At 61.1% G+C, this 25,031-nt stretch overlaps 1 protein-coding gene across 3 annotated transcripts in view; it reads right to left on the bottom strand.

Moving 5' to 3' along the window:
- KCNQ1 (potassium voltage-gated channel subfamily Q member 1) overlaps positions 1-25,031 on the bottom strand; it is a 381,824-nt gene that overhangs the window by 273,979 nt on the left and 82,814 nt on the right. Inside the window, exons 3-8 of one of the 3 annotated variants that reach the window (XM_068976701.1) lie at positions 10,892-11,018; positions 10,377-10,455; positions 9,636-9,732; positions 8,930-9,070; positions 1,665-1,775; positions 1,303-1,398 (exon numbers count right to left, since the gene is read on the bottom strand). In XM_068976701.1, coding sequence (XP_068832802.1) covers positions 1,303-1,398; positions 1,665-1,775; positions 8,930-9,070; positions 9,636-9,732; positions 10,377-10,455; positions 10,892-11,018 — 651 coding nt within the window. The remainder of the gene's footprint in view (positions 1-1,302; positions 1,399-1,664; positions 1,776-8,929; positions 9,071-9,635; positions 9,733-10,376; positions 10,456-10,891; positions 11,019-25,031) is intronic. The other 2 variants (XM_068976702.1, XM_068976703.1) reach the window with 2 other exon arrangements.

Raw genomic sequence — 25,031 nt, 5'->3', positions numbered from 1 at the left:
GGGAGGGGTGGGCTTCCAGCTGCCCCTCACCCCCCTCCAGGCCTCTCCCGTCTCCTGGGAGGTGTGCACAAGGCTGCACACCCACCGCGGGGGGAGTCCACTAACCCACCCCTGCAGGCAGGCCATTTGCTGCCTGATTTACGGTCTCCCCGAGAGAGGCTGTGGGGCCAGAAAACCAGCTGCGGGGCCCGAGCCCCCGGCCCGAGGGCCGCTGCCTCCACTTCCTTCCTGTCCAGGGTAGCATCCAGCCTCAGACGGTGGTTCCAGACAGGCTCCAGAGGGACAGGGCAGAGGCCCCCCGCTGAGCTGCAGCTGCCGCTGCAGCCCCGAGGGCCCTTCAGCTCTGGGGGCCCAGGCCACCCTGGTGGGCACAGGGGCCTGAGTCCAGGCTGACATAAGACGATGGCCCTGCTCCTGGCCCCTGCCAGGCCACGCTGCCCACAGCCCCAGGCGCTCCTGCTGCTCCCAGGCTCTGGGTGGACACTCGGGACACCACAGTCTGCTAGTGGTCTCTGTGCCCAGGCTTCACTGGCACTGAGAGGCCTGCCCCATGCTCCAGGCTGTTCTTGGAGCCCACGTCCAGGGGCTTAGGGCCGCCTGCCTCTGGGACCTGCCTCTCCCCACTTCTGTTGGGCTTGGAGTCTCGTCACAGAAGTCTGAGGTGGGGGCTACAAGGGGCCTTGGGGCAGTTGCAGCCCCCGCCCCACCCCCAAAGGCCCGGCGCTCTGAGCCCCGGCCCTATGGGGACGCGAGCCTCTGGGAGGTAAAGGTAGGCCCAGAAAGTGGCCCGCGCTCTTGGGTTAGCCGGGAGAACTGAGGCCCTGGCTGCTGCACAGGCAGGCCCTGACCCCCTGGGGGACGGCCCCCTGCTGACTCCCGCCCCCCTCCCAGACCTGCCCCCAGGCAGAAGAGGCTGAGGACAGACACTCAGGGGGCCACTGCAGCCGGAGGCCACAGGTCCAGAGGAGTGGGCACAGCGGGAGCGGCCAGGCCGCCTCCTCGTCCCCGAGCCTGGCCCACAGGACAGGGGGAGCTGTGCTCCCCAGCACCGTGCCTCCCACCAGCCAGCAGGCATCATCCCACAGCTCCCGGGACAGGGGTTACACTGGGCAGGCGAGTCCGTGCCGTGGCCTGCCGCCCTTCCACCCTTCAGAGGGTCCATGGGCGAGGGCCCAGCTGCACTGGGGGCCGAGGGCCACGCCGGGCTCCCCGCGCAGACACGTGTGTGTCCCCCGCCCTTGCCCTGCCCGGTGGGCCGGTGGCCAGACGCCACTGCCGAGGCCGCGGGGGCGGGGCCGCCACCTGGATGAGCGAGGCCGCCGCCGGGATCTGCCTGTTGAAGTGCTTCTGTCTCTGCTTCTGCTGAACCTTCAGGGCGAAGCCGGAGCCGAGGATCCCCTGGAAGGACAGAAGGCAGGCTCACGCCCTGCAGACGCGGGAGCGGGCGGCAGGCGAGCGGGGCGCCCTGGGCCCGGCTCCGCGCTGCGGGCCCCGCAGACCAGGCCAGTGCCTCCAGAGAGCCTGCGCCTGGCGAGCAAGCTGGGGGTCTGAGTGGGCCACTCTGGGTGTCTGCTCACAGGGTGGCCCCCACCCCCACCAGCCTCCAGAGCCCAGAGGAAGCTGAGGGGCCGTGGAGACGCCGCACCCACCCTGAGCACACCTACCGCCGGGAGCGCAAAGAAGGAGATGGCGAAGACGGAGAAGCAGGAGGCGATGGTCTTTCCCACCCACGTCTGCGGCACCTTGTCCCCGTAGCCGATGGTGGTGACCGTGACCTGCGGGCAGGAGGACAGCAGGCGGCAGTCAGCCCCAGAACCTCAGGACGGGCGTCCGTCCAGCCAGAAGCCCCTCCACCCAAGACCTGCTGCGTGCAGAGGCCAGGGAGAGAGCCCTGCACCGATGGGCTGGGCAGCTCGGAGGCCAGAGCCCCAGCCCACAGGGTCTGGAGCCCAAACCTAACGCTGCAAAGGAAGCAAGTTCACGGCGTGTGCACGGGAGCTCGGCCCCCCTGCACCACCCCCGCCCCATGCCGAGGAGGCCCGCCACCCAGGAGGCCAGGAGCCCCCCCGCCCCCGAGGCCCACCCTCCACAGAGAGCCTGGCCACAGATGGCACGCTGCTTCCAGCCGCCAGCCCAGGCACCAGATGCTTTACGCGCCCTTTTTTCTGGGAGAACCAGATGAGCCGTCTTCTCCATGGGGGCAGGGGGCTGTCCATCCAAGGCATGTGCCGGGACAGCGGGGTGGGGGCTGCTGCCCCTCGTGTCCCCCATCCCGCAGCAGGCTCGCCTGCTGCTGGCATCTGAGGCTGGCTCCCAGGGCCTCGGGACTCATCCCGGCTGTGCCTGCCGGCGCCAGAGCCTGGGCCGTGGACTGCCTTCTTGGTTTTTGAGGACTCAGCTCTGAGCCTGGCAAGGGACCCATGGTGCCCAGAGTCCCAGCTCGTCCTGTCAGCACACGCACCCAGCCCTGTGACGGGTGGCTGGGCCTCCCCTAAGTCAGGCCCCCCGAGCCAGGCTGCTCCGTGAGCTCTGCAGAAGGGTCCACACGTGTCCACACAGACGGAGACCAGCATAGTCGTCCACATGGAGACGGGTACACGCAACGGCTTGGAAGCCCAGGGCAGAGGTGAGAGGCCCCGGGAAGCAAGAGTGACCGAGAGTCTGGGCTCGGGGGTTGGGTGAGGACCGCGGTTGGGAGGCCAGGTGTCCCCCACCCCCTGGTGCAGGGCACGCTCTGAGCTCCTCAGACCCTGTCACAGACCTCCTTTGTCAAGTTAACGACATCCTTCCAGCTCTCGGAGGAAACGGCCCATCCCCGCAGAGCTGTTTGTTTTTCCTGAATTCACAGACACAAGCAGCTTAGGAATGGGCTGTTTACAGCCTGTGTGCTCGCCCCCGATGGTAGGCGATCCGGAATGCCGAGCTGCACGTCCCCCGGGCACAGACCTGGGGAGGCGCCTCGGCTGGGGTCTCTCCTCTGGGGCTGGAGACCCCAGAGGGCCTGCCCGTCCCCCCAAAACACTGCACGGTGTCAGTCCATTTCCTCTTTTCTAAAGCCGCCTCCTGGACGCCAGCGGGCTGTGGGGGAAGCAGAAGGCCCAGCCTAGGAGCCCGGCTCCACTGGGGACGTGGTCAGCCTGCCGCCACCCCACAGACCATGGCCATTTGTCCAGGGTGGGAAGGGGTGGCCAGGAGCGGGGGCGAGGACAGAAGCGGGCCCACGGTGCTCAGACCAGGGGTGCAGCGTGGTCCGGCCAACGTGCAGCCACGCCGTGAGCTCCAGACCATCTGACGGGGTCTCACCACTGCTGGATGAGCGGGCTGGCACCAAACCAGGGGTGTACATCCCTGGCTCCTTGCTGTGATGCCGGGGTGGGGTGGGCAGAGGACAAACCCAAGGCCAGAGGCTGCTGCGCTGGGGGTCCAGGCCTCGCCCAGCCTCAGGGAGGAGGCTGGAAAGATGCAATCAGGGAGAGGGTGGCCCTGAGGGAGGAGAGGTGCAGAGAGAGGGGCCGGGGAAGCAGCAGAACTGTCTCAGAGCGGCAAGAGGTAGGCACAGTGGTCCCGGGGCCCAGCGCCGATCAATGTGGGGCTACCCCCAGAGACCCCAACCCGTCTTGGGGGGACGGCGGCCAGCATGTGAGGAGCCCACCCAGCCAGGCTTGCAAACTCGAGGTGAAAACAAAAGCAAACGCATAGCCCCAAACAAGCCCGCTTCCCTTCTGAGGGAAGTCATAAATAGACGCACAGAGGCCCACGCAGGCCCAGGGCTCCTCATCACGCGAGCACCCCTTCTCCCTCCCGGAAACCAGCCTGTGATCACCATGGCCGAGAAGGCGCAGAGGTCGGGGCGCCGTGGGGCCAGCACCGCAGGGGTGGGGGTAGGTCCTCTCTCCCTCCTTTGGGGGCACAAGGGAGCCCCACACAGCCCCTGGCAGGATGCCGTGAACCCTTGGGCCCTGCCCAGGCCACATCCACCCCTCGGCGGGGCCAGGCCCACAGCCCCTCAGCAGAGGCCCCGGACTCTGCCCCGGGCACCCGGCACAGACATCTCCTCCTCAGTGGCCCTTCCTGCCTCCCAGGGATCACGGCGTGAGGACCACAGCTGACTGCAACAAACCATGGCCGTCTGCAACCAAGTCTCCTAGCGCGTGCGGCCCGGGCAGCTGACCCCTGCAGGCCCCAGTTGCCCCACACACACACTGCCCCAGGGACTTGCCAGTGGGAGAACCAGCGGGGTCAAGAGGCCCTGTCATCCAAGCGACATCTCTGAAGCAGTGGGAAGAAGGGCCTCCTTCCTGGGATCATGGCCTCTCAGGGGGCCGGCCCTCAGAGGCGGACTTGCTGCCACTTCATTTTACAGATGGGGAAACTGGAAAGGTCACAGCTCTGCCCTGGCCCCAGGGCTGGCTGCCTGGTGTGCCCGGGGCCACCCGCACCTGCTGCCAGCCTTGAGGGGTCAGGAAGGACCCGCACGCTTAGGGGCATAAACACACACAGGCATACACGACGTGTGGTCTGCGGGAAGTGGAAGGGGCATGATGGACCTCGGCGGCCACGGACACTCGAGTGTGAATCAGCTGGGGACAGTCACTGCCTGGCATCCGGCTTGTGGGGCCGCCAGGAGAACCTTGAGCAGTAACGGTCCCTGAAATGCACAACCAGCCTTTGCTGAGCCCTCACTGGGCACCAGGGGCTCGAACTGTAAAACTCTGCCTGCGATGCAGGAGACAAGGGTTCAATCCCTGGGTCGGGAAGGTCCCCTTGAGAAGGAAATGGCCACCCCCTCCAGTATTCTCGCCTGGAGAAATCCGAGGACAGAGGAGCCTGGAGGGCCACAGTCCGCGGGGTCGCAAAGAGCCAAGCACGACTGAGCGACTCAGCCACACCCTGGGCACTGCAGGCTCTCCGAGCTCTCGCTGACAGCCCCCCACCCGCTCTCGGAAGTGGGCACCCACCTTACGCCCAGCGCAGCCCAGGGTCACTCGGCAGGCCAGCGTGGCTCCACCCCAGTTCCTGGCAGGGCCACCTCACTGCTTCCCTTTGCCTGTCTTCCTGATGCTGACCGTGCTTCTTTCACTCGAGCTGAAGCCGGAAAGTTCTTTCTCCAGATGACAAGGGCTGAACCCCACCCCAGAGGAAACCAGGCCTGAACACCACCCTCACTGGGCCTGCCGAGTCCACGTAAGAAACCATCCCAGACAGTAAGGACGGAGAGACAGACCCGCCCTGTGGACCCCTACTCATCCCGCAAAACCCCGCCGTGAAGACCCTTCTCTGGCTGAGCTCTCAGCGCCCACGGTCTCAGCCGCGTGCGTGACTGACAACAGCTGTAGGAGGGGCTCAGAGCTGGCGGTGGCCTGGGGTCCTGTGGACCCTCCCATCGAAGCTGCAGCGCACCCCCGCCTTTGCACGGAGTCCAGGCAGGGGAGGAGCCCCGGATGCTGCGGGGGTAGGCGTGGCCCACTGCCCCCTGGGCCCAGTTCCCCAACTCCAGATGAGGGCCTGACATGGGCCCCCACACTGGGCGCTATCGACAGACCTTGCCTGTGAACGCCTGGGGGCCCTGTCCTCACCCAACCCCCCATACGGCCCCCAGACCCGTTGGCCTCACCCTGCCAGGACACAGTCCGGCCTGGGAAGTAGAACTTTCTGGAGCCAAGGAACTGGAGTCAGACTCAGTTTTAAACGGCGGTGGAGCGCAGGGCGGCTTCCACCCTTTTCACTCCCAATTCTAAATTTAGAGCAGGGGTAAACAGAGCCTGGCAACCTCCGGATCTGAGAGACCCCCGGGCGCTAAACAGAGGAGCCCGTGTTTGCAAAAGCTGCTTTTCCCTCCACTCAAACTTTAATACAAACAAACGCATTTTGTTCCAAGGGCAGAGAAGAAAGTCTTAAATCCTCCCCGACACCTCAGCAGCCAGGCGTGGGGCGCCACACCGGGAGGGGGTGGGGAGCTCTCACCCCCGTGTTGGCGCCCCACCCAGGGCGGGGGGAGTGGAGGCGACCCCAGCCTGGAAACCGAGGCTCAGTGAGAAGAGGGACCAACTGGTGAGCCCACCTGGGACAGTGCTGTCCGCGGCAGAGGAGCGTCCCCCAGCGTCCATGTGCCCCTGGGCCCTCGGAACACAGGCCTGTTTGGAAAAAGGGTCTTTGTCGACAAGACTGGGTTAATGACCTTTAGAGGAGACGGTCCTGAGCTCCCGAGTGGGCCCTGCACCCACCGACCGGCGTCCCCACAGGAGACGGAAGGTGCGGCCACAGGCCCCGGAGTACCTGGGCCTCCGAGGCTGGGAGAGGCAGGAAGGACCCTCCCCCGGAGCTTCAGGAGGCAGCCAGCCTCAATCTCGATTTCCGGTCTCCAGAGGCGAGAGCAACCACAGCTGTGGTGGTTCACCTGGCTGTGGGCGCCCCGTGGGCCCCAGGCAGAACCGACCGCTTCCCAGGCGCATCCAATCATCCGGCCAAGCCTGGTGCTGAGGGTGCCGGGGCCACCCCGGGGCACCTTCAGCCTGCCCAGTGGGTCCACACGTGGCCCTGGCAGGCTTCCCCCAGCCCGCCCCTACCCCCGGCTCTGTAGATGAAGCACAACGCAGGGCCCGTCCCACGGCCCAGACACCCAACCGCAGGGTCTGTCTCCTGCGTCCAGCCAGAGGAGCTGGTCTGGTGCGATGCCGTGTGCCCCTGGGGGGTAGCCTGCCTGGCCAGCAGGCCTTGCCATGTGTGCCAGGTCCCCGAGAGCAGCACAGCCTGCAGGCAGGCCCTGGGCCGTCCACCCCAGGTGGGGAGCCTCAGGGTGCGAGCTGGGCTCACTGCCCTGGTGGCCCATGGCAATGCCACGCAGGGGGAGGGCCGTCTGGCCCCAAAGCCCCCCGCGGGCGGTCCCGCTTGCATGTCCTGATTGCTTGTCCAGGACCTGCCAGGGGCACAGCCCAAACTTGAGCCCGGCCTGCTCCGCCCGCCTGAACAGCTGCAGGGGCGCCACCACTGCAAACGGGGGTCGTCTGCCCAGAGCCGGGTGGCGGGGGCGCTGAGCCCGCAGGAACAATGGCCAGGCTGGGCCTGCGGCGGCCAGGCCGGGGCCGCAGCTGACGGCGAGGCTGGGGCACCGGTGCCAAGCTGGGCACAAAGGGGCCGTTTTCCCGGCTGGCGGGCGGATGTTTGCACAGGTGTGCGCGCGGGAGCAGGGCTCACAGGGGCCAGGCCGGGGGCAGCTCTGAGGGAGAGGCCAGGAAGACGGGAGGGCAGGGAGGCCGGGGCTGGGCACCGCTCACTAGCTGAGCACCCCCCACTGTGCCGTCTGGCCCTGGGGATCCTCACGGCCCCAGGTTGTGTGTCCCTCCACAGGCCCTGCCTATTACCAGAAAGTGACCCCTCCCCTGCTGGAGCAGGGGACGAGGTGCCCTCCCTCCAAACCTGCTGGGGGGCCAGCCACACCCCAGCCCGCAGGCGGCATCAGAGCAGGTCAGCATGTCCTTACCTTCCCGGGGCAGCCTGGCAATGTTGGAAGCTTCCAGAAAAAAAATGCTGACTTGGCCAACATGAGGAGCCCCAGCCTCGGCCTCTCAAGGGTGGGGATGGAGACGTGAGCAGCTTCCTGCCCCACCCAGAGCAGTAGGGACAGGCCTCTCCCCGGAGGGTGGGGGCCCTGAGCAGAGGCCGACTCCCCACCCCCGCCACCATTCTGGAAGGAAACAGGTCGGAGGTGGACACGGTCAGGGCCCAGCTCAGCCTGGACCTGCGGTTCTGTGGAGCCGGCGCTGCCCCCAGGCCTCAGCCCCACCTCGTGGGTGCAGCCTGCAACCCCCTCCTCTCCCAGGCTGAGCGGGCCTGGATGTCAGCCACCCAGCCCCTGACTCAAAGGGGCTCCATCAGCCACCCTTGACCTCGGGCATCTCATACCCAGGGCTGGCATCATGTGCTCTGTGGCTTGGGCTGCTCTGGATGCTCCCGGGCACTGGGCCCCCTAGACGCTCCTGGGCACTGGTCCAGTGCACCCTGAGGAGGAGGGAGGGGGGCCAAGCCCGGCTGATGCCCCAGAGACGGCGCCACTCTCCCGCCTGCCCTCCACAGCCAGGGTCTGTCCAGGCCACCAGGACCCCGCACGTGCCGCTCCCAGGCCAGTAAGCTGCTGACCACTGGGATCTGTCTTCCCACAAGGCCCACCCAAGTGGAGGGTTGTTGAGGGGCATCCTCCGCGCCCTGAGGTCCCACACCAGTGACGCTGGGTTCCTGTTATGACCAGGCCCCAGGGTGGGGTAGGGGGTATGCATAGCTCAGACACCCTGGCCCTGGCTGAGGCACCCGCAGACACCCACGGCCAGGCCAAGTGCCACCCCTGCCCCCCAGAGCAGAACCCGGGGCCCCTGCATACTGCCCCAGCCGTGGCCAGCGGCAGACACGCGGGCCGGGTGCCCTGTCAGAATGGGGGAGCTCGCTGCTTTCTCCCGAGGCCCCCGGCCTGGTGTGGTGGGCTCTGGCAGCCACCTGACGATGAGCTCCTGAGTGCTGGGACACTGAGGGGCCTGGCGCTGAGCCTCACAGAGGTGGGCCCTGGGGTGGCAGGGGTCTTGGGGTAGGAGTGGGGGGTGGACGGCGCTGAAGGGCCCGGCCCAGGGCTGGGGGAATAGCTGGCACCGCCTGCGGCCACATCCCCAGCAGGTGGCCCTTGCACTCTCGCCTTCCATCCCATCAGACTTCCCTCCGCAAAACCAGGCTCACAGGTAGAAACATCAAGGGCGCCACGGCAGCGATAGCTGGGCTCCGGGCGTCCAGTGTGGGGCCCAGCCGCCTGCCCAACGGCACGCCTGTGCGCAGGCTTCAAGCCCTCGGGGGGCGGGTCTCGAGGACCCAGGGCGACACACTGCCCCCACCACCTGCCCGGGCCCGGGGTGTGCAGTGATCTCACGGCACAGAGGTGCCAACTTACCACTCCCCACCACAGGGCGTCCGCGTAGCTGCCGAACTCAACCTGGCCCGACTCGTTGACGGCGTCCTTCTCGGCCAGGTACACGAAGTAGGATGAGAAGATGAGGCCCAGGAAGCCGATGTACAGGGTGGTGATGAGCTCCTGGGGACAGGCGGGGAGGGCGCTTGGTCAGCCAGCACCCGTGGGCCCTACAGACGCCCCCTGGACAGACAGCACGTGTGGGGGCGGCCAGCCCCAACCGTCACCCAGAAGTTCCACGTTAAAAGCCAGCATGTCTGACAGGCAGGCATCAGGCTTGGAAAATAACCTAGGTTCCCCAACTTGTCAACGGCGAGGTTGGGTCTCCCCGTCTGGGAGTGAGGCCAGTGCCCTGGCCCACCAACCCGGCTCTCTCTCCCTCAGGACCTCGGGGAGACGCAGGGACAGGCCCCACACAGGGGTTCAGGCCGGTCCCCATCCTGCCTTCACAGGGCTGCTCGGGGTTTGCACTGGCTCAGATTTCTGGGCATCCTGATGCTTCTCCCACAGTGCACGTCCCTTTTTCCACCTCCCCGAGCACCTCCTGTCCCAGCTTGAGGGAACGTGGGCACACCACCTGCCTGGCCAGCCGGGGACTCCAGCCCTCGGGTGGGGGGTGGGGGTGGGATGGCCCAGCTGGCTTGGGCCGAGGCTGCCCTGGGGTCCCGTGTGCCCCCTGACCACACACCTGGCGGTGGATGAAGACCACGGAGCCCAGCAGCCTCCAGGTGCCCCCCTGGCGGTCGACGTGCAGCATCCGCAGGATCTGCAGGAAGCGGATGCCCCTGCGGAGGACAGGCCCCTGTGGGCACCAGGCAGCCCCGTGCCCCCGCCCCACCCGTCCACGCCACCCTCCCTCTTCCTGCGAAGGACAGGCCCCTGTGGGCACCAGGCGGCCCCGTGCCCCCGCCCCACCCGTCCACGCCACCCTCCCTCTTCCTGCAGAGGACAGGCCCCTGTGGGCACCAGGCGGCCCCGTGCCCCCGCCCCACCCGTCCATGCCACCCTCCCCCTTCCTGTGGAGGACAGGCCCCTGTGGGCACCAGGCAGCCCCGTGCCCCCGCCCCACCCGTCCACGCCACCCTCCCCCTTCCTGCGGAGGACAGGCCCCTGTGGGTGCCAGGCAGCCCTGCGCCCCCGCCCCATGCCACGTGGCCCTCCCCCTTCCCAGGCACAGCATCAGGGCGGGGGCCGCACACAGGCCTGGAGCCAAACCCGCACATTCCTCAATTCCCTGGGTGGCCAGATGGCCTTCTGGGGGGCAGCTCCAGGATCACCCCAGTTTACAGATCAGCAGACTGAGGCCCCTATACCTTGGGGTCCCAGCCCGTGTCCTAGAAGCTGGTGCTTGCACTTGACTCAGTGTGGGCCCAGAGCCCAAACCCCAGCACCCACACCTCGACACCGCCAGGTCCGCAGCCCCACTTACCTGATGGCCGAGGTGGCAAACACCTGCCCTTTGGAGCCCACGCAGAGGACCACCATGGAGGCCACCACCACGATGAGGTCTGGGGGGTACAGAGCTACCATCACCAGCCAGGCAGCTGGACACCAGCAGAGGCTGGCAGTCAGTGGGACAGGGCCCCATGAGGGGGAGGCTGGGCCCCCATCCAAGCATGTGTCGAGGCCACCCGACGCCCCCTGCCCAGCCCTGGCTCATCGGCCGCTGAGGGCAGTGGACACTCCTGTTGTGCTGAGCGTGACCAGACCCCCCGCCCTGCCCCGTCAGCAGCTTCTGGGAGCAGAAGGCCTGGCCGCTGATGGGGGGACCTGGGAAGTCACCCCGCTGGCCTTGGGTTCCAACCCCATCACAGCTGGAGGAGGCTGGCGCTCTCTCAGCCCTCAGGGGGACTCCGCCTGGCGGTGTGTGTGATGGGGGTCTACCTGCCCAGCCTGTGTCTGGAAACCTTGGGGTGCACCTTCTAGGGGCCAGACGTGACTCACCAATGATGGAAATGGGCTTCCGGGCGAAGCGCAGCCGGCCCCAGATGCCCACGTACTTGCTGCGGCAGCCGGCCGACCAGAGGCGGACCACATACTCCGTCCCGAAGAACACGACCAGGACGATCTCCTGCGGGGGCAGGGCACGTGAGCTCACCTGGCAGCCACACCCAGGGGCAGGCGCCACGCCAGGAGCCTCTGCTGAGACGCGTGGGGGGAGCAGGCGGCCTGGGCCCCCATCTGCTGCACTGTCCACCTGGACAGGCTGGCTGCCCAGGCCCAGGTCCACCGCTGCACTCGGTACCATAGAGAAAAGGTGAGACATTATGACCGAGTGGGCTTTACACCCGGAATGCAAGGTCAGTTCAACATATGAAGACCAACCAATACAATACATCACGTTAACAGAATGGAGGGGAAAAAAATATCACATGATCTCCTGATCACAAAAGATGAAAAAAAAAAAAAAGCACTCTATACAATTCAGCACCCTTTCATGATAAAAACTGTAATCAAACTAGGCACGGAAGGAACCTGCCACTGGATAATGAAAGCCATATATGAAAACCCCACAGTGAACACCGCATCCACAGAGAAAGGCTGGAAGTGTTTCCCCTAAGATCGGAACCAAGACAAGAGTGCCCGCTCTCACCGTGTCTATTCAATACTGTACTGAAGTCCCAGCCAGAGCTGCTGGGGAATAAATAAAAGACTTGCAAACTGGAAAGGAAGAAGTCAAATTATCTCTGTTCACAGACAATATGATCCTAGGTATAGTAAGCCCTAGAGATTTCATGCAAAAAAACCTGTTAGATCTAACAAATGAATTCAGCAGAGTAGGATACAAAAGTGAAACTGTTAGCCACTCAGCCGTATCAGTCTTTGTGACCCCATGGACTACAGCCCACCAGACTCCTCTGTCCATAGAATTCTCCAGGCAAGAATGCTGGAGCGGGTAGCCATTCCCTTCTTCAGAGGATCTTCCCCACCCAGGGATGGAACTGGGGTCTCCCTTACTGCAGGCGGGTTCTTCACCATCTGAGCTACCGGGGAAGTCAATCACAAAAGTCTTTGCAAACCATGAACAGTGTGGAAAGAACACATAAGACAATTCCATTTACACTAGCAGAAAAATAAATAAATAAAAAGGACTCTAAGGAGGCGGAGACTTGTACAATGAAAACTGAAAGATTGTTTCAAGAAATGAAAGATGACAAATAAATGGAAATACGTGTTCATGGACCGGACGACTTAATACAGTTAAGAGGTGGAATGGCAAGCCACTTCAGTATTCTTGCCTTGAGAACCCCATGAACAGTAGGAAAAGGCAAAATGATAGGATACTGAAAGAGGAACTCCCCAGGTTGGTAGGTGCCCAATATGCTACTGGAGATCAGTGGAGAAATAACTCCAGAAAGAATGAAGGGATGGAGCCAAAGCAAAAACAATACCCAGTTGTGGATGTGACTGGTGATAGAAGCAAGATCCAATGCTGTAAAGAGCAATATTGCATAGGAACCTGGAATGTCAGGTCCATGAATCAAGGCACACTGGAAGTGGTCAAAAAAGAGATGGCAAGGGAGAACGTTGACATTCTAGGAATCAGCAAACTAAAATGGACTGGAATGAATGAATTTAACTCAAGTGACCATTATATCTACTACTGTGGGCAGGAATCCCTCAGCAGAAATGGAGTAGCCATCATGGCCAACAAAAGAGTCTGAAATGTAGTACTTGGATGCAATCTCAAAAATGACAGAATGATCTCTGTTCGTCTCCAAGGCAAACCATTCAATATCACGGTAATCCAAGTCTATGCCCCAACCAGCAACACTGAAGAAACTGAAGTTGAACGGTTTTATGAAGACTTACAAGACCTTTTAGAACTAACACCCAAAAAAGATGTCCTTTTCATTATAGGGGACGGGAATGCAAAAGTAGGAAGTCAAGAAACACCTGGAGTAACAGGCAAATTTGGCCTTGGAATGCAGAATGAAGCAGGGCAAAGGCTAATAGAGTTTTGCCAAGAAAATGCACTGGTCACAGCAAACACCCTCTTCCAACAACACAAGAGAAGACTCTACACATGGACATCACCAGATGGTCAACACCAAAATCAGATTGATTATATTCTTTGCAGCCAAAGATGGAGAAGCTCTATACAGTCAACAAAAACAAGACCGGGAGCTGACTGTGGCTCAGATCATGAACTCCTTATTGCCAAATTCAGACTCAAATTAAAGAAAGCAGGGAAAACTGCTAGACCATTCAGGTATGACCTAAGTCAAATCCCTTATGATTATACCATGGAAGTGAGAAATAGATTTAAGGGCCTAGATCTGATAGATAGAGTGCCTGATGAACTATGGAATGAGGTTCGTGACACTGTACAGGAGACAGGGATCAAGACCATCCCCATGGAAAAGAAATGCAAAAAAGAAAAATGGCTGTCTGGGGAGGCCTTACAAATAGCTGTGAAAAGAAGAGAAGTGAAAAGCAAAGGAGAAAAGGAAAGATATAAGCATCTGAATGCAGAGTTCCAAAGAATAGCAAGAAGAGATAAGAAAGCCTTCTTCAGTGATCAATGCAAAGAAATAGAGGAAAAGAACAGAATGGGAAAGACTAGAGGTCTCTTCAAGAAAATTAGAGATACCAAGGGAACATTTCATGCAAAGATGGGCTCCATAAAGGACAGAAATGGTATGGACCTAACAGAAGCAGAAGATATTAAGAAGAGGTGGCAAGAATACATGGAAGAACTGTACAAAAAAGATCTTCACAACCCAGATAATCATGATGATGTGATCACTAATCTAGAGCCAGACATCTTGGAAAGTGAAGTCAAGTGGGCCTTAGAAAGCATCACCACAAACAAAGCTAGTGGAGGTGATGGAATTCCAGTTGAGCTATTTCAAATCCTGAAAGATGATGCTGTGAAAGTGCTGCACTCAATATGCCAGCAAATTTGGAAAACTCAGCAGTGGCCACAGGACTGGAAAAGGTCAGTTTTCATTCCAGTTCCAAAAAAGGCAATGCCAAAGAATGCTCAAACTACCACACAATTACACTCATCTCACATGCTAGTAAAGTAATGCTCCAAATTCTCCAAGCCAGGCTTCAGTAGTACGTGAACCGTGAACTTCCAGATGTTCAAGCTGGTTTTAGAAAAGGCAGAGGAAACAGAGATCAAATTCCCAACATCCGCTGGATCATGAAAAAGCAAGAGAGTTCCAGAAAAACATCTATTTCTGCTTTATTGACTGTGTCAAAGCCTTTGACTGTATGGATCACAATAAACTGTGGAAAATTCTGAAAGAGATGGGAATACCAGACCACCTGACCTGTTTCTTGAGAAATCTGTATGAAGGTCAGGAAGCAACAGTTAGAACTGGACATGGAATAACAGACTGGTTCCAAATAGGAAAAGGAGTACGTCAAGGCTGTATATTGTCACCCTGCTTATTTAACTTATATGCAGAGTACATCATGAGAAATGCTGGGCTGGAAGAAACACAAGCTGGAATCAAGATTGCCAGGAGAAATATCAATAACCTCAGATATGCAGATGATACCACCCTTATGGCAGAAAGTGAAGAGGAGCTAAAAAGCCTCTTGATGAAAGCGAAAGAGGAGAGCGAAAAAGTTGGCTTAAAGCTCAACATTCAGAAAACGAAGATCATGGCATTCGGTCCCATCACTTCATGGGAAATAGATGGGGAAACAGTGGAAACAGTGTCAGACTTTATTTTTGGGGGCTCCAAAATCACTGCAGATGGTGACTGCAGCCATGAAATTAAAAGATGCTTACTCCTTGGAAGAAAAGTTATGACCAACCTAGATAGTACGTTCAAAAGCAGAGACATTACTTTGCTGACTAAGGTCTGTCTAGTCAAGGCTATGGTTTTTCCTGTGGTCATGTATGGATGTGAGAGTTGGACTGTGAGGAAGGCTGAGTGCTGAAGAATTGATGCTTTTGAGCTGTGGTGCTGGAGAAGACTCTTGAGAGTCCCTTGGACTGCAAGGAGATCCAACCAGTCCATTCTGAAGGAGATCAGCCCTGGGATTTCTTTGGAAGGAATGATGCTGAAGCTGAAACTCCAGTACTTTGGCCACCTCATGCGAAGAGCTGACTCATTGGAAAAGACTCTGATGCTGGGAGGGATTGGGGGCAGGAGGAGAAGGGGACGACCAAGGATGAGATGGCTGGATGGCATCACGGACTCGATGGACGTGAGTTTGAGTGAACTCCGGGAGATGGTGATGAACAGGGAGGCCTGGAGTGCTGCGATTCATGGGGTCGCAAAGAGTCAGACATGACTGGGCAACTGAACTGCACTGAACTCAACTGAAGAGGTCAATATGACTCAACGACTCAAAGTGATCCGTAGATTCAATGCCATGCCTCTCAAAACCCTGAAGACTTCCCCCCTCACCCCCCAGAAATAGCCCTCTTAAATGCAAAAGAAATGCTAAGGGGCTCTGAACAGTCAGAGCGAGATGCGGGGAGCCAAACAATGGACTGTTCCTCGGCCTCCTGAAGGAAGGAAGTTCTGAGAAGCCACCTCGGACGGGCCTGAGGAGGCTGTCTGCAGGTGCCCTCCTGCTCCGTCCTGCCCCCGGGGGCCCAGCCCTGTCAGAACATTCGGCTCCCACGGGTAAGGGCACAGGCCTGGGTCCCACGCCCGGCCTCGCCTGTCCCCCCCAGGGAGCCGCGGTGGAGGGTGCTTCCCAGGGCTCCACAGTTTGAGTGGCATACAGCTCCCAGCGTGTGTCTAGGGCACGCTCGGGGTGTGCCGGGAGAAAAGGTGGGAAAGTGTACTGCCTTCCTTTTGTGAAAAGGTTTCTGGCAGGCAAGTCTGAGTTGGTCAGGGTAGGGTGTGAACTCCTGGGGGCACCTGTGATGGTGGAGCTCGAGGGAGTGTGGGTGTGCGCGGGCCCCGTGGCCTTGGGGCCTGGAGGGTGGCTGAGTCCACCAGGGCGGGGGCCACGTTTAACGGCCCTGGTGGCCCTGGACCTGGATCTGCTGAACGAAGGGATGAGCAGCCTGGGGCACCCTGAGACAAGGGCTTTGCCTCGTACGCGTGTTTCCCAAGATTCCGGCCCAGCTGGTCCTAAGAGAGTGTGATGAGTGGACGGTGGCCGAAGAGGCCCCAGCAGTGCACGGAGGCGGGTGTGGACGGTCCAGCTCTGTGTTTGCCCATCATGACAAGGACCACAGAGCCGCCACCGCCAGGTCCCCAAAGCTGAGACGCCAGTAAATCCTGCAGAGGAGGGGGCCCATGGCCCACTGATGGCCCCAAGGCGATGGACAGAGCCCCCCAAAGAGCAGTTCCCAGAGCCTGTACCCCAGCTCTGCAAATCCACACACCATTGGGCTGATCAACCACGAATGAGGTTTTTCTCTTATTTTGATGCATGTTTTTAATCACTTAAATACATTCTTCAGCCACGTCCTAAGTATATTCAATGCAGTAGAAGTCTTAGGACTTTAGGAAAAGAGCTTACGACATTCAGATGAAGAAGCGCCTCCTGGGAGGCTGCTGGGGTGCTCCCCACACCTCCCTCCACTCGATTATCCTAGCCTCGCACTCAGAGCTACCCGGGCCCTCCTGGGGCTGGCGGGCTCAGGCTGCAGGACTCCTCCTTTGGGGTGAGGTGTAGGAATAATTTAAAACAAGGCTAATCCCCAAATCCTGTTTGAGTCTGGAATGCAGCTGGAGGCTGGGCTGGTTGCTGGGGGCCCTCACTCTGTCACCGTGAGCCCGAGACCCAGCCGCAGCGCACGTCAAAGTGGCGCCACCAGCGTGCTGGGCAGGGGAGAGCCTGGGGCAGTGGGCACACACGTGCCCTGGGGTGAGAGGCTCTCCATGCTGCCAGCCCTGCATGCTGGGCAGGGCAGCACCCAGGGCAAAGCTGGGACCCCAGGACTGGGCACTGCACACTGGACCCAGAGCCTCCCCGTGGTCCAGGGCCTCAGGACTGGGTGCTGCTCACTGGGACCCAGGGCCTCCCTGTGGCCTGGGCCATCACCATCTCGTGGAGCCCCCTGTTTGCTGACCCAGGTGCCAGGAGAGCAGACAGGCGGGCCTGAAGCTGTGGCCAGGCAGGGGCTCTGGTCCCAGCCACCCTGGGCCGGAGGCTGCTCCGGAGCTTTGACTGGGCTTGACTGTCCATTTGTGGAGGCTCGAGGCGAGTGGGCCAGGGCTTGCAGGAGGGCTGACCCCACGTCATCCTGTGGCACCACCTCTGAGTCAGGGGACCCCCCACCCAATGCCAAGAGGCCCAGGGTAGGGCAGGGACAACCCCTCTCGGACCCAGTGAGTCCAGCCTCTAGTGTCAGCAATCAGACCCAGAGGATGACCCCTCCCCTGCCCAGTCGCCCTCCTCGCCCTGGGCTTTCTCCACCCTGGGCAGAGGCAGGCCCGCGGCTCAGCTGTCTCTGCAGACCAGGACCCGCACGGGCCTACAGCAGCCGCAGAGTCTTCCGGCTCCCCCAGGGCCTGGCAACAGCCGACCCCTCCCCCACCCGCTCCTCAAGCCCCTGACCTGGCCCCCGATGGCCATACGCTCATAAGGAGGGTCAGGCTCCCCTGGGCCTCCCAGAGCCTCCCATTGGCTCGAGGCCCCCGCCCCGCCCCCGGCCCCCAGTGCTCAGCATTTGGCTCCTGGCCCCTTGGCTCCTCCCTGCCTCCCGCCCCCCTTCCCAGTCTAGCCCAGGCGCCCGCCCCGCCCTCCACAGCCCCCCAGCACACCTGACTCCTCCACTGATAGCAGAGGCGGCGCCGAGGCCCCAGCCACGGCCCCACGTGGGGCCCGTGTGCCCGGATGTGAGCAGAGGTCAAGGAGGCAGCCCTGAGCTCCGTCCCGCAGAAGGGGGAGGGGCGTCCCCCTGCCAGGGACCTCTGCCAAGACCGCCGCCACCGGAGGCGCAAGGGCCCTCTCCCACCCCCTCCCACCCGCCACCATCCCTCAGACACAGCAAGGTCGCCTCCCAGCTGCGGGCAGCCTCACGGACCAGAGGCCTCTGAGCAGCTGGGCACTGGGACCAAGGCTCAGACCTGCAACTCCACGCCTGCAGGAAGCAAGCCAGGCAGGGAGACTTGGGGGCTCTGAGCAGCCAGGCAGCCCCCCAGGGGGAGGCGATGCCCTCCTACTGTGCAGCAGGTCTGGGCCCCCGTGTGCATCTCGGGCGATGGGTGTGGAGTGGCCACTGGCAGTGACTATTTGGAAAATTTAAATTTATTTCTAAAATCAAGTTCCTAAGCAACCACTCAATTAAAAATCAGTAAAGAAGGAATCAGCTCAGATGGTAAAGAACCCAACTGCAATGCAGGAGAGACAGGAAGGTCGTCTGGAGAAGGGAATGGCTACCCACTCCAGTGTTCTTGCCTGGAGAATCCCGTGGACAGAGGAGCCTGGTGGGCCACAGTCCATGGTGTTGCAGAGTCGGACATGACTGAGACTAACTCTGCTAAAGAAGGCATTTCTCTAGAGAAGACGTACAAATGGTCACCCAGAGCATCCAAAGATGCTCTATCTGTTCATTGGGAAGCTATGAAGCCACAGTGAGGCACCACACCCATCAGGTCAGCAGCTATCAGAGAAACCGAGTGAATGTTGGTGCGGGCGTGGAGCAGCCGGAGCCTGGTGCACGCTGGTGGGAACACACGACGGCGTGGCCACCGTGGAAAGCAGGATGGAGGGTCCTTGAAAATCAAAAATAGAACACGTTCGGCAATCCCACTCCTGGACGGATCCTCCAAACAATGGAGAAAGAAGAAGAAAACGGGAAGTCGGAGCTCAAAGATGTTTGCACACCCGTGTTCACTGCAGCCAGAAGGTGGAAGCGACCCGCGTGCCCCCCGCCCCGCCCCCAGCAGAACCGCACTCAGCCTTAAAAGGAAGGAAACGCTGACAGGACTGGGATGTGGATGAACCTCGGGGACACTGCGATCAGTGACATACACCAGACACAGAAGGACAAATCCTGCGTGATCCTACTCACAGGAGGTCTCTGAGGGGTCACATCCAGAGAGACAGGAAGTCGATGGTGGGGCCAGGGGCTGGGGGGGGGCGGGGAACGGGGTGGCTAATGGGGTAGAGTCTCTGGAAAGATAGGGACCTTCTGGAGGCAGATGGTGTGATGTTTCAACTGTGCACTTAAAAATGGTTAAGATAGTAACTGTACATGTTGCTACAATGCTAATAAAAATAAAGCCTATCCGTGGTTGTCAGGGGCTGGGGGTGGGGGGTGGGGCCAGACGGGAGCCACTGCAGACGGGTGAGGACAAAGGTCTGAAACAAGGCGGAGGTGGCCAGGGCACAATACTGCTACCAAGGTAAACGCACTTGGGAACGGTGGCCTGCATGATTCACGTGTTTTTCCATGACACAGACGTCCCCACGTCCCTGTGGCTCTGCTCCCAGGCCTTCGCCTGGACCTTCGGCAGCCTCGGAGCCCCTGGCTCTGAATCTTCACGGCACATGTGTTAGTTCAGCTTTAAAAGAGCAGATGGAGCTCAGCCATTGTGTGCAAACGCCACGCAGGCACAGCCAAGACCCTGGAGGAGGACGTGCGGGAAAGCGAAGCACGGAGGTCAGGCCCCCGCTGGACATGGGTGGATCTGAGCCCGAGCCTGTATGCCAGCTGGGCAGGGGGCGCTGGTCTGGGGACCCACGCACTCTGCCTGAGCAGGCCCTGCCAGGGGGCAGCCGGATGCCGGGACCCCGGGACTCGACCGTGATACCAGTAAGGGGCACGGCCCACGCCCACCGACGGGGTTTCGGGGGTGATGAGAGTTGAGATAAAGGTTCAGTGACGCAGGTGCTTATCTGGCTTTTCCAGCTCCAGTCCACAGAGGAGGGAAGACGGATTCCTCGGGCGTTTCGTAATCGCCGTGGCTCCACTGCTCCCCCTGAGAGGGGTGAAGGTCCACGCGGCTGTCTTATCTGCCGCTTGCGAGCCCTCTCAACCATCAGGAAGGTGGTCTGCAGTCCAGAGGGCTTTAAGGCCCAGCGCTGCCTGCATCGCCTGGTTCAGAGGCCCTGGGAACAGCCCGCGAGCCCAGCGCCCGTGCAACAGATAGCAAGTGGCCTGGGGGTCCAGCCCTGCACATCTGAGCCTGCATGTGGAGCCTGGCTTCTGGATGAAAGGGTTTGTTTTGTGCTTCTGCCAAGCAACCCAGGAAGCCTCATGAGCCCTTATCCTTATCGCCCTGGTGCTCAGATGTTACTGCTCCGTTATCTTCATAATGAAAAACCAATTTTAAAGAGAGTGAGAAGCCTGACTGCCGGGAATTAAGCACTGAGCTTTGTGGGCTGGAGGGGTGGGCGCTGATGGAAAGCAGGGGTTGGGGCTGCAGACAGAAGGCAGCACGTCCTCCCCGGGAGCCCCATGGATGCCACGTGTGGCCAACTCAGGCTGGGGGGACCCTCGCGGGACCTCCTGGTCCCTCAAAGGCTTCCTGGGTGAGAAGGATGCCTGTGTGTTCTGGGGTAAATAGGATTTCACCAGGCAGACAGGGGGCCTAGAGGAGAGGCGGATGTGGGGGCCAGACCACGCCACCACCGGAGCCGGGGGTGCGGGCAACCAGGGCAAGGTCTGTGGAGGGCACGTGGCTGCCTGGCCCTGGCCAGGAGGTGTTCTTGTGGTGGGGGCTGGTGTCCCCCGCACCGAGCCCGGCCGGCGGGCTCCAGGGCCAGCTGTTCCACCTCCACGTGGGACCCGATAAGCCACAGAAGGAACCGGCCTCGGCATTCCCGGAAGGGTCAGCTGGCCCGAGCGCGCGGGGCAGGCGCATACACTGCTCAAAGGCTCTCTGTTCAGGGGCCTGCCTGTGGCCAGCTGCTCCCAGCCGCGCGCCCATGGCGAGGGCCTTGGGCTTCCTGGTGACATGTGCTGGGCACAGCTGCCCCTCTCCCCGAGGAATACCAGCACCCCCCCCATTCCCCCGCCCTCCCCCTGCCAGCACTGCGCTGCCCTGGGGGCAGGCTCACATGCTGGCCCTGCCGAGGGGCAGGGGGCGGAGGGGCCCACGCGGCATCGGGATGTAGCCTGTCCAGGACCTGTGGGGGCTGACCACCGCCCCTCCCAAGTCCGGCCCTGGCTGACCTGCAGGGAGCCCCCCAGCCCGGCCCTATCCCCAGCTCCATGATGCCCCTGAATGTGCAGCCTGAGCTGAGCCCCTTCGCATCCTGCCTGAGGTCCCAGCTGCCCGTGGTGGTCCTCACAGGTCCACCTTCTGCTCCACGGGGCCTGTGGGCCAGGCCTGGGTCAGGCACTAGGAGAAGGGGGGTGGCCCTGCCTCAGTGACACCTCCGTGACCCAAGGGGCACCCAGGCTGGAACAGAAGGGCAGGCAGCTCCCACTTCCCCAGAGGATGGTAAGATCCAAGGTCACCAAACACCCAGTGGTGACCCCGTCTGTGGAATGGGGGTGCTGGCAGGACCCACCTCCAAGGGCAGTCGGGAGGCAACATGAGAAGAGCTGAAGGAAGGATCTAGAAGATAGGTTGGTCCTGGGTTGGAGGAGAGGGTCCCCAGCACAGGCGGGGGCACATGGAGAAGGGCTCTGCTCAGACAGCCCCTCCCGACCAGCACCCAGGCTGCCAACAGCCACTGGGCCCTCCACTGCCTGACCTCCTGCCTGAGCAACAGCACTTGACGCAGCCCAGTGGGCTCTCCCCTGCCCGCCCCCTTGGCTGTGTCTCCAAGCCCAGCCTGGTGTTGAGTCCACAGGACGCCCACCTGGTGCTGGGAAGACCACAGAGAAACACCGCCAATTTGCGGGGGCTCCAGCCCCTTCCCCAGCCCCACATCCCACTCATGGAGCTGCCCGGGCGTGCCCGGGAGATGGGGAGGTGGGGAGGGCCAGGGTCTCCCCATGCCTCGATGGGCCCGCAACCTCTCTCTGAAGAGGTCGGGTCCCCTGAGCTCCCCGCCTTGGACTGTCAGCCCCAGCCCCCCGGGAGCTACGCTCTAACAGTTGGCTGTGACATCGCAGGCTTAGTGACCACTGTGTAGGGCATAGGATGGCCCACCTCCCAGAGGGGCACCTCCTCCACCGCGAGCTTCCCTGGAAGCCCTCTTCCAGGAGGCAAGCCAAGCTCAGGGAGGCCTCTGAGGCAACCCTTCCTGCAGCCCACTCCATGGAGAGCCGGGGGTGTGGGGTCAGTCCAGGCCCCTCCAGCCCCTCCTCCTGTCTCAAGTTCTACAGTAACTGCAGACTCCAGCGCCTGTCACTCTGGGCGCTGCACACAGGTCCGAGCCCTGCGCCCCATGGCACATCACGCCCTGCACACTTTCAGACCTATTATCGAGAGGACCAACCCCTAGCATCGCAGGCTTCTGAGCTCAGCCTGGGAGAAAAGACTGTGCACCCAGGTTGGGGAGGAGAGTGGCCCCGCCATGAGTTTCCCCTCACATGGGCCGCCAGTGCCAACCCACGGCCGCCTAGAGCCACCCGAGACGCAGGGGGTTTAACGAGACGCCTCCAGCCCCGGGAGCCAGCTGGTTGCCCCAGACATGCACCGGCAACACAGGGCGCCTGGCACTGCCCACTTCCTCCCAGCCCTGGTGTCCCCAGGTCAGCAGGCGCTCCAACACTTGGTGGGGTTGGGGTAGGCAGACGTGGCCAGCAAGAGGGCTTCCAGCGCCGGCTGCTCTGGGTCCAGCACTAGGCTGGGCAGACTCTGGTGAAGCAAAGCCCACTGGTACCACACCCCAGAGTGTCTCATGGATGGTGGACACCCAGGAGGCATTTGGTAAGAAAAAAGAAAAAAAATTGTGCGTGTGTGTTTACGCAAAATACAATCTACATATTTTGCTGTGCTAGTCTTTGCGTTGAGTGAGTTCCAACCGTCCTGGGAAGAGGCACTTAGAAACACAAGAGAACCACTGCCGAGTGGCGGGGGAATGGGGTGGAAACGCCCACGCCCCCCGTCAGTGTCGGGCCGGAGGAGGGTCGGCGGGGCTGTGCTCGGCCCCAGACTCGGCCTGCGTGCTCCACGCTCCCCTCCCCGATGGCCATTCAGGAGAGCGCCTCATCCCCGAATAGCTCAGCCTGTTTGGTGACCCTATAGCCATTTACTTCTAACTGTACTGGGTTCTAATCAGGGAACACGTGCGGCCTCATCTCAGTTTTCCAAAGCGTGTTAGGTGTTTGCCTGGTCATATGAGACGATCGGTGTACAGGTGCTCCACGGGCACAAACCAAGGAAGCGCCCCCACTGGGAGGGTCCGCAGCTAAAACGTGGGCTTGAAATGTGGTCCCGAGGCTCTGCCTCTCCTCCCGCTGAGTCTGGGCTCTGCGGATGCCAGACCGAAAGCAGGGGGTGAAGTGACGGCCCCCAGGCCTGGCCACCTCCCGACGCGTGGAACTGAGTTCTCAGAAAGCCAAGCAGCCCGGGAAGGCCCGGGGGAAGAAGGCCTCCCCCGTGCGGCCCACCATCTGGAAGTGGCTCCAGGCAGAAGAGAGGTGGGCCGACCCCAGGGACCCTGCCCACCCTGCGAAGGTGAGTCCTGCAGGTTGGTCATTTGAAGGAGCCAGGTTTGGGGGTGCTGGTTTCACGGCTGTAGGCATCAGGCACAGGGACTTGGGTGTACTGTTGGAATCCAGAATGACCCACAACTGCAACATCTAACCGTCGATGCCATCACTTACATTTCACGGGCTGGAATCGCCCGTCCTGCGCGAGATGTCCTGAAGTGTCCTGTGAGTCACCCCTGCGTTTCCAGCAGCTTTTGCCGTCCATATGTTGTTCTGCTCTCGGAGGCATGAGAGTTTGTGGCGTGTCTTCCCTGGAAACGGTACCTCTTCCGGGCCAGGCGCGGTGCTGACCCCGCTGCTCTCCAGCCCGCGTTTGTTTTTTCCTTTTGTGCGCACTTGCTGGGCATCTCTTGGCCTTCCCTTCATTTTTCAACTGTCATGACCAGTTGTTCGACTGAATTCCTTTGAACAATGTGTTTGTTAAAAATAAAACCCTCTGGGGGCTTCCCTGGTGGTCCAGTGGTTAAGAGTGTGCCCTGCAATGCAGGCGACACTGGTTTGATCCCTGGTCCAGGAAGATCCCATGTGCCAGGGAGCAACGAAGCCCGCGCACCACACCTACAGAGCGTGAGCTTGAGAGCCCGCCCGCGAGCCGCAGCTACTGCGGCCCAGGAGCCTGCAGCCTGCGCTCCGCAGCAGAGAAGCCGCCGCAACCAGGAGCAGCGCAGCTGGAGGGTGGCCCCCACTCGCAGCCGCTAGAGGAAGCCCGAGTCCAGCCACCAAGGTCCGCTGCAGCTAAAAATAAATGAATCTTTTAGAAAATAAATAGAAATAAAAACCCTTCGGACAGTCTCTGCCTTTAAACAGAGGGACTCAAACGATTCACATTTAGTACAAAACTGGACGTCTCTGGCTCCTTTCCGCCTTGCTCTCCATTTGCCATCTCGCTTTGCTGTCTTTCATCCCCTTTGTAGTTGCCAAGTCGACCAGCACGTTACTCGTCCCCTGTTTATTCACGGAGTTGGGAGTGTCACTGAGCCCTTGCATCCCACCACTGTGATCCCTTGGTTCGTGAACGCACAGCCACACCTGCTCTAGCCCAGAAGCAGTCGCCCCCCCTGCAGAGCCTCCCCTTTGGCTTTCTCCCCGATGCTGCTGGAGTGCAGCAGCTCTGTGGGCAGATGGAGCACCCAGGGCTGCTCTCGCAGACCCCGAAACCCAGCACCGTTTGCAAGAAGGCTAACTTCCCCTCGCAGTCAACTAGCATCCTGCGGTCGGACACAGACGGCGGGGCCGGGGCGGGAGCAGGGGTGGCCGGCGGGGTCTCTGGGCAGGATGGAGGACAAGTGCCGACCTCATCAAGGGACATGCCTGTCCTGAGGATTCTGCTCTCGCTCCCCACGGCCTCTCTGGCAACCCCCTGTCGTGATGACTGGACAGGGAGGACCCACCAGGCTTCAGAATCTTGACGGCACTGCAAACCAAACGAAGCCAAGCTGCCCGTGTTTTGCTCCCACATTTCAAGAAGTGAAATTCTTCGAGTGCCTGCACTTCGGTATCTGGGAACGTCTTCCTCCCAAGCAGATAAAAAGGAGGAAACGACCCATCCTTCCTTCCTTCATGTATTTATCCTGGTTCCAGCACGCTGACCCCTGC

Source organism: Capricornis sumatraensis, chromosome 8 (assembly GCF_032405125.1).
Source record: "Capricornis sumatraensis isolate serow.1 chromosome 8, serow.2, whole genome shotgun sequence".
Taxonomy (NCBI): domain Eukaryota; kingdom Metazoa; phylum Chordata; class Mammalia; order Artiodactyla; family Bovidae; genus Capricornis; species Capricornis sumatraensis.
Note: the sequence above shows the minus strand (reverse complement) of the source record. Positions and strands in the feature narration are given on the sequence as shown.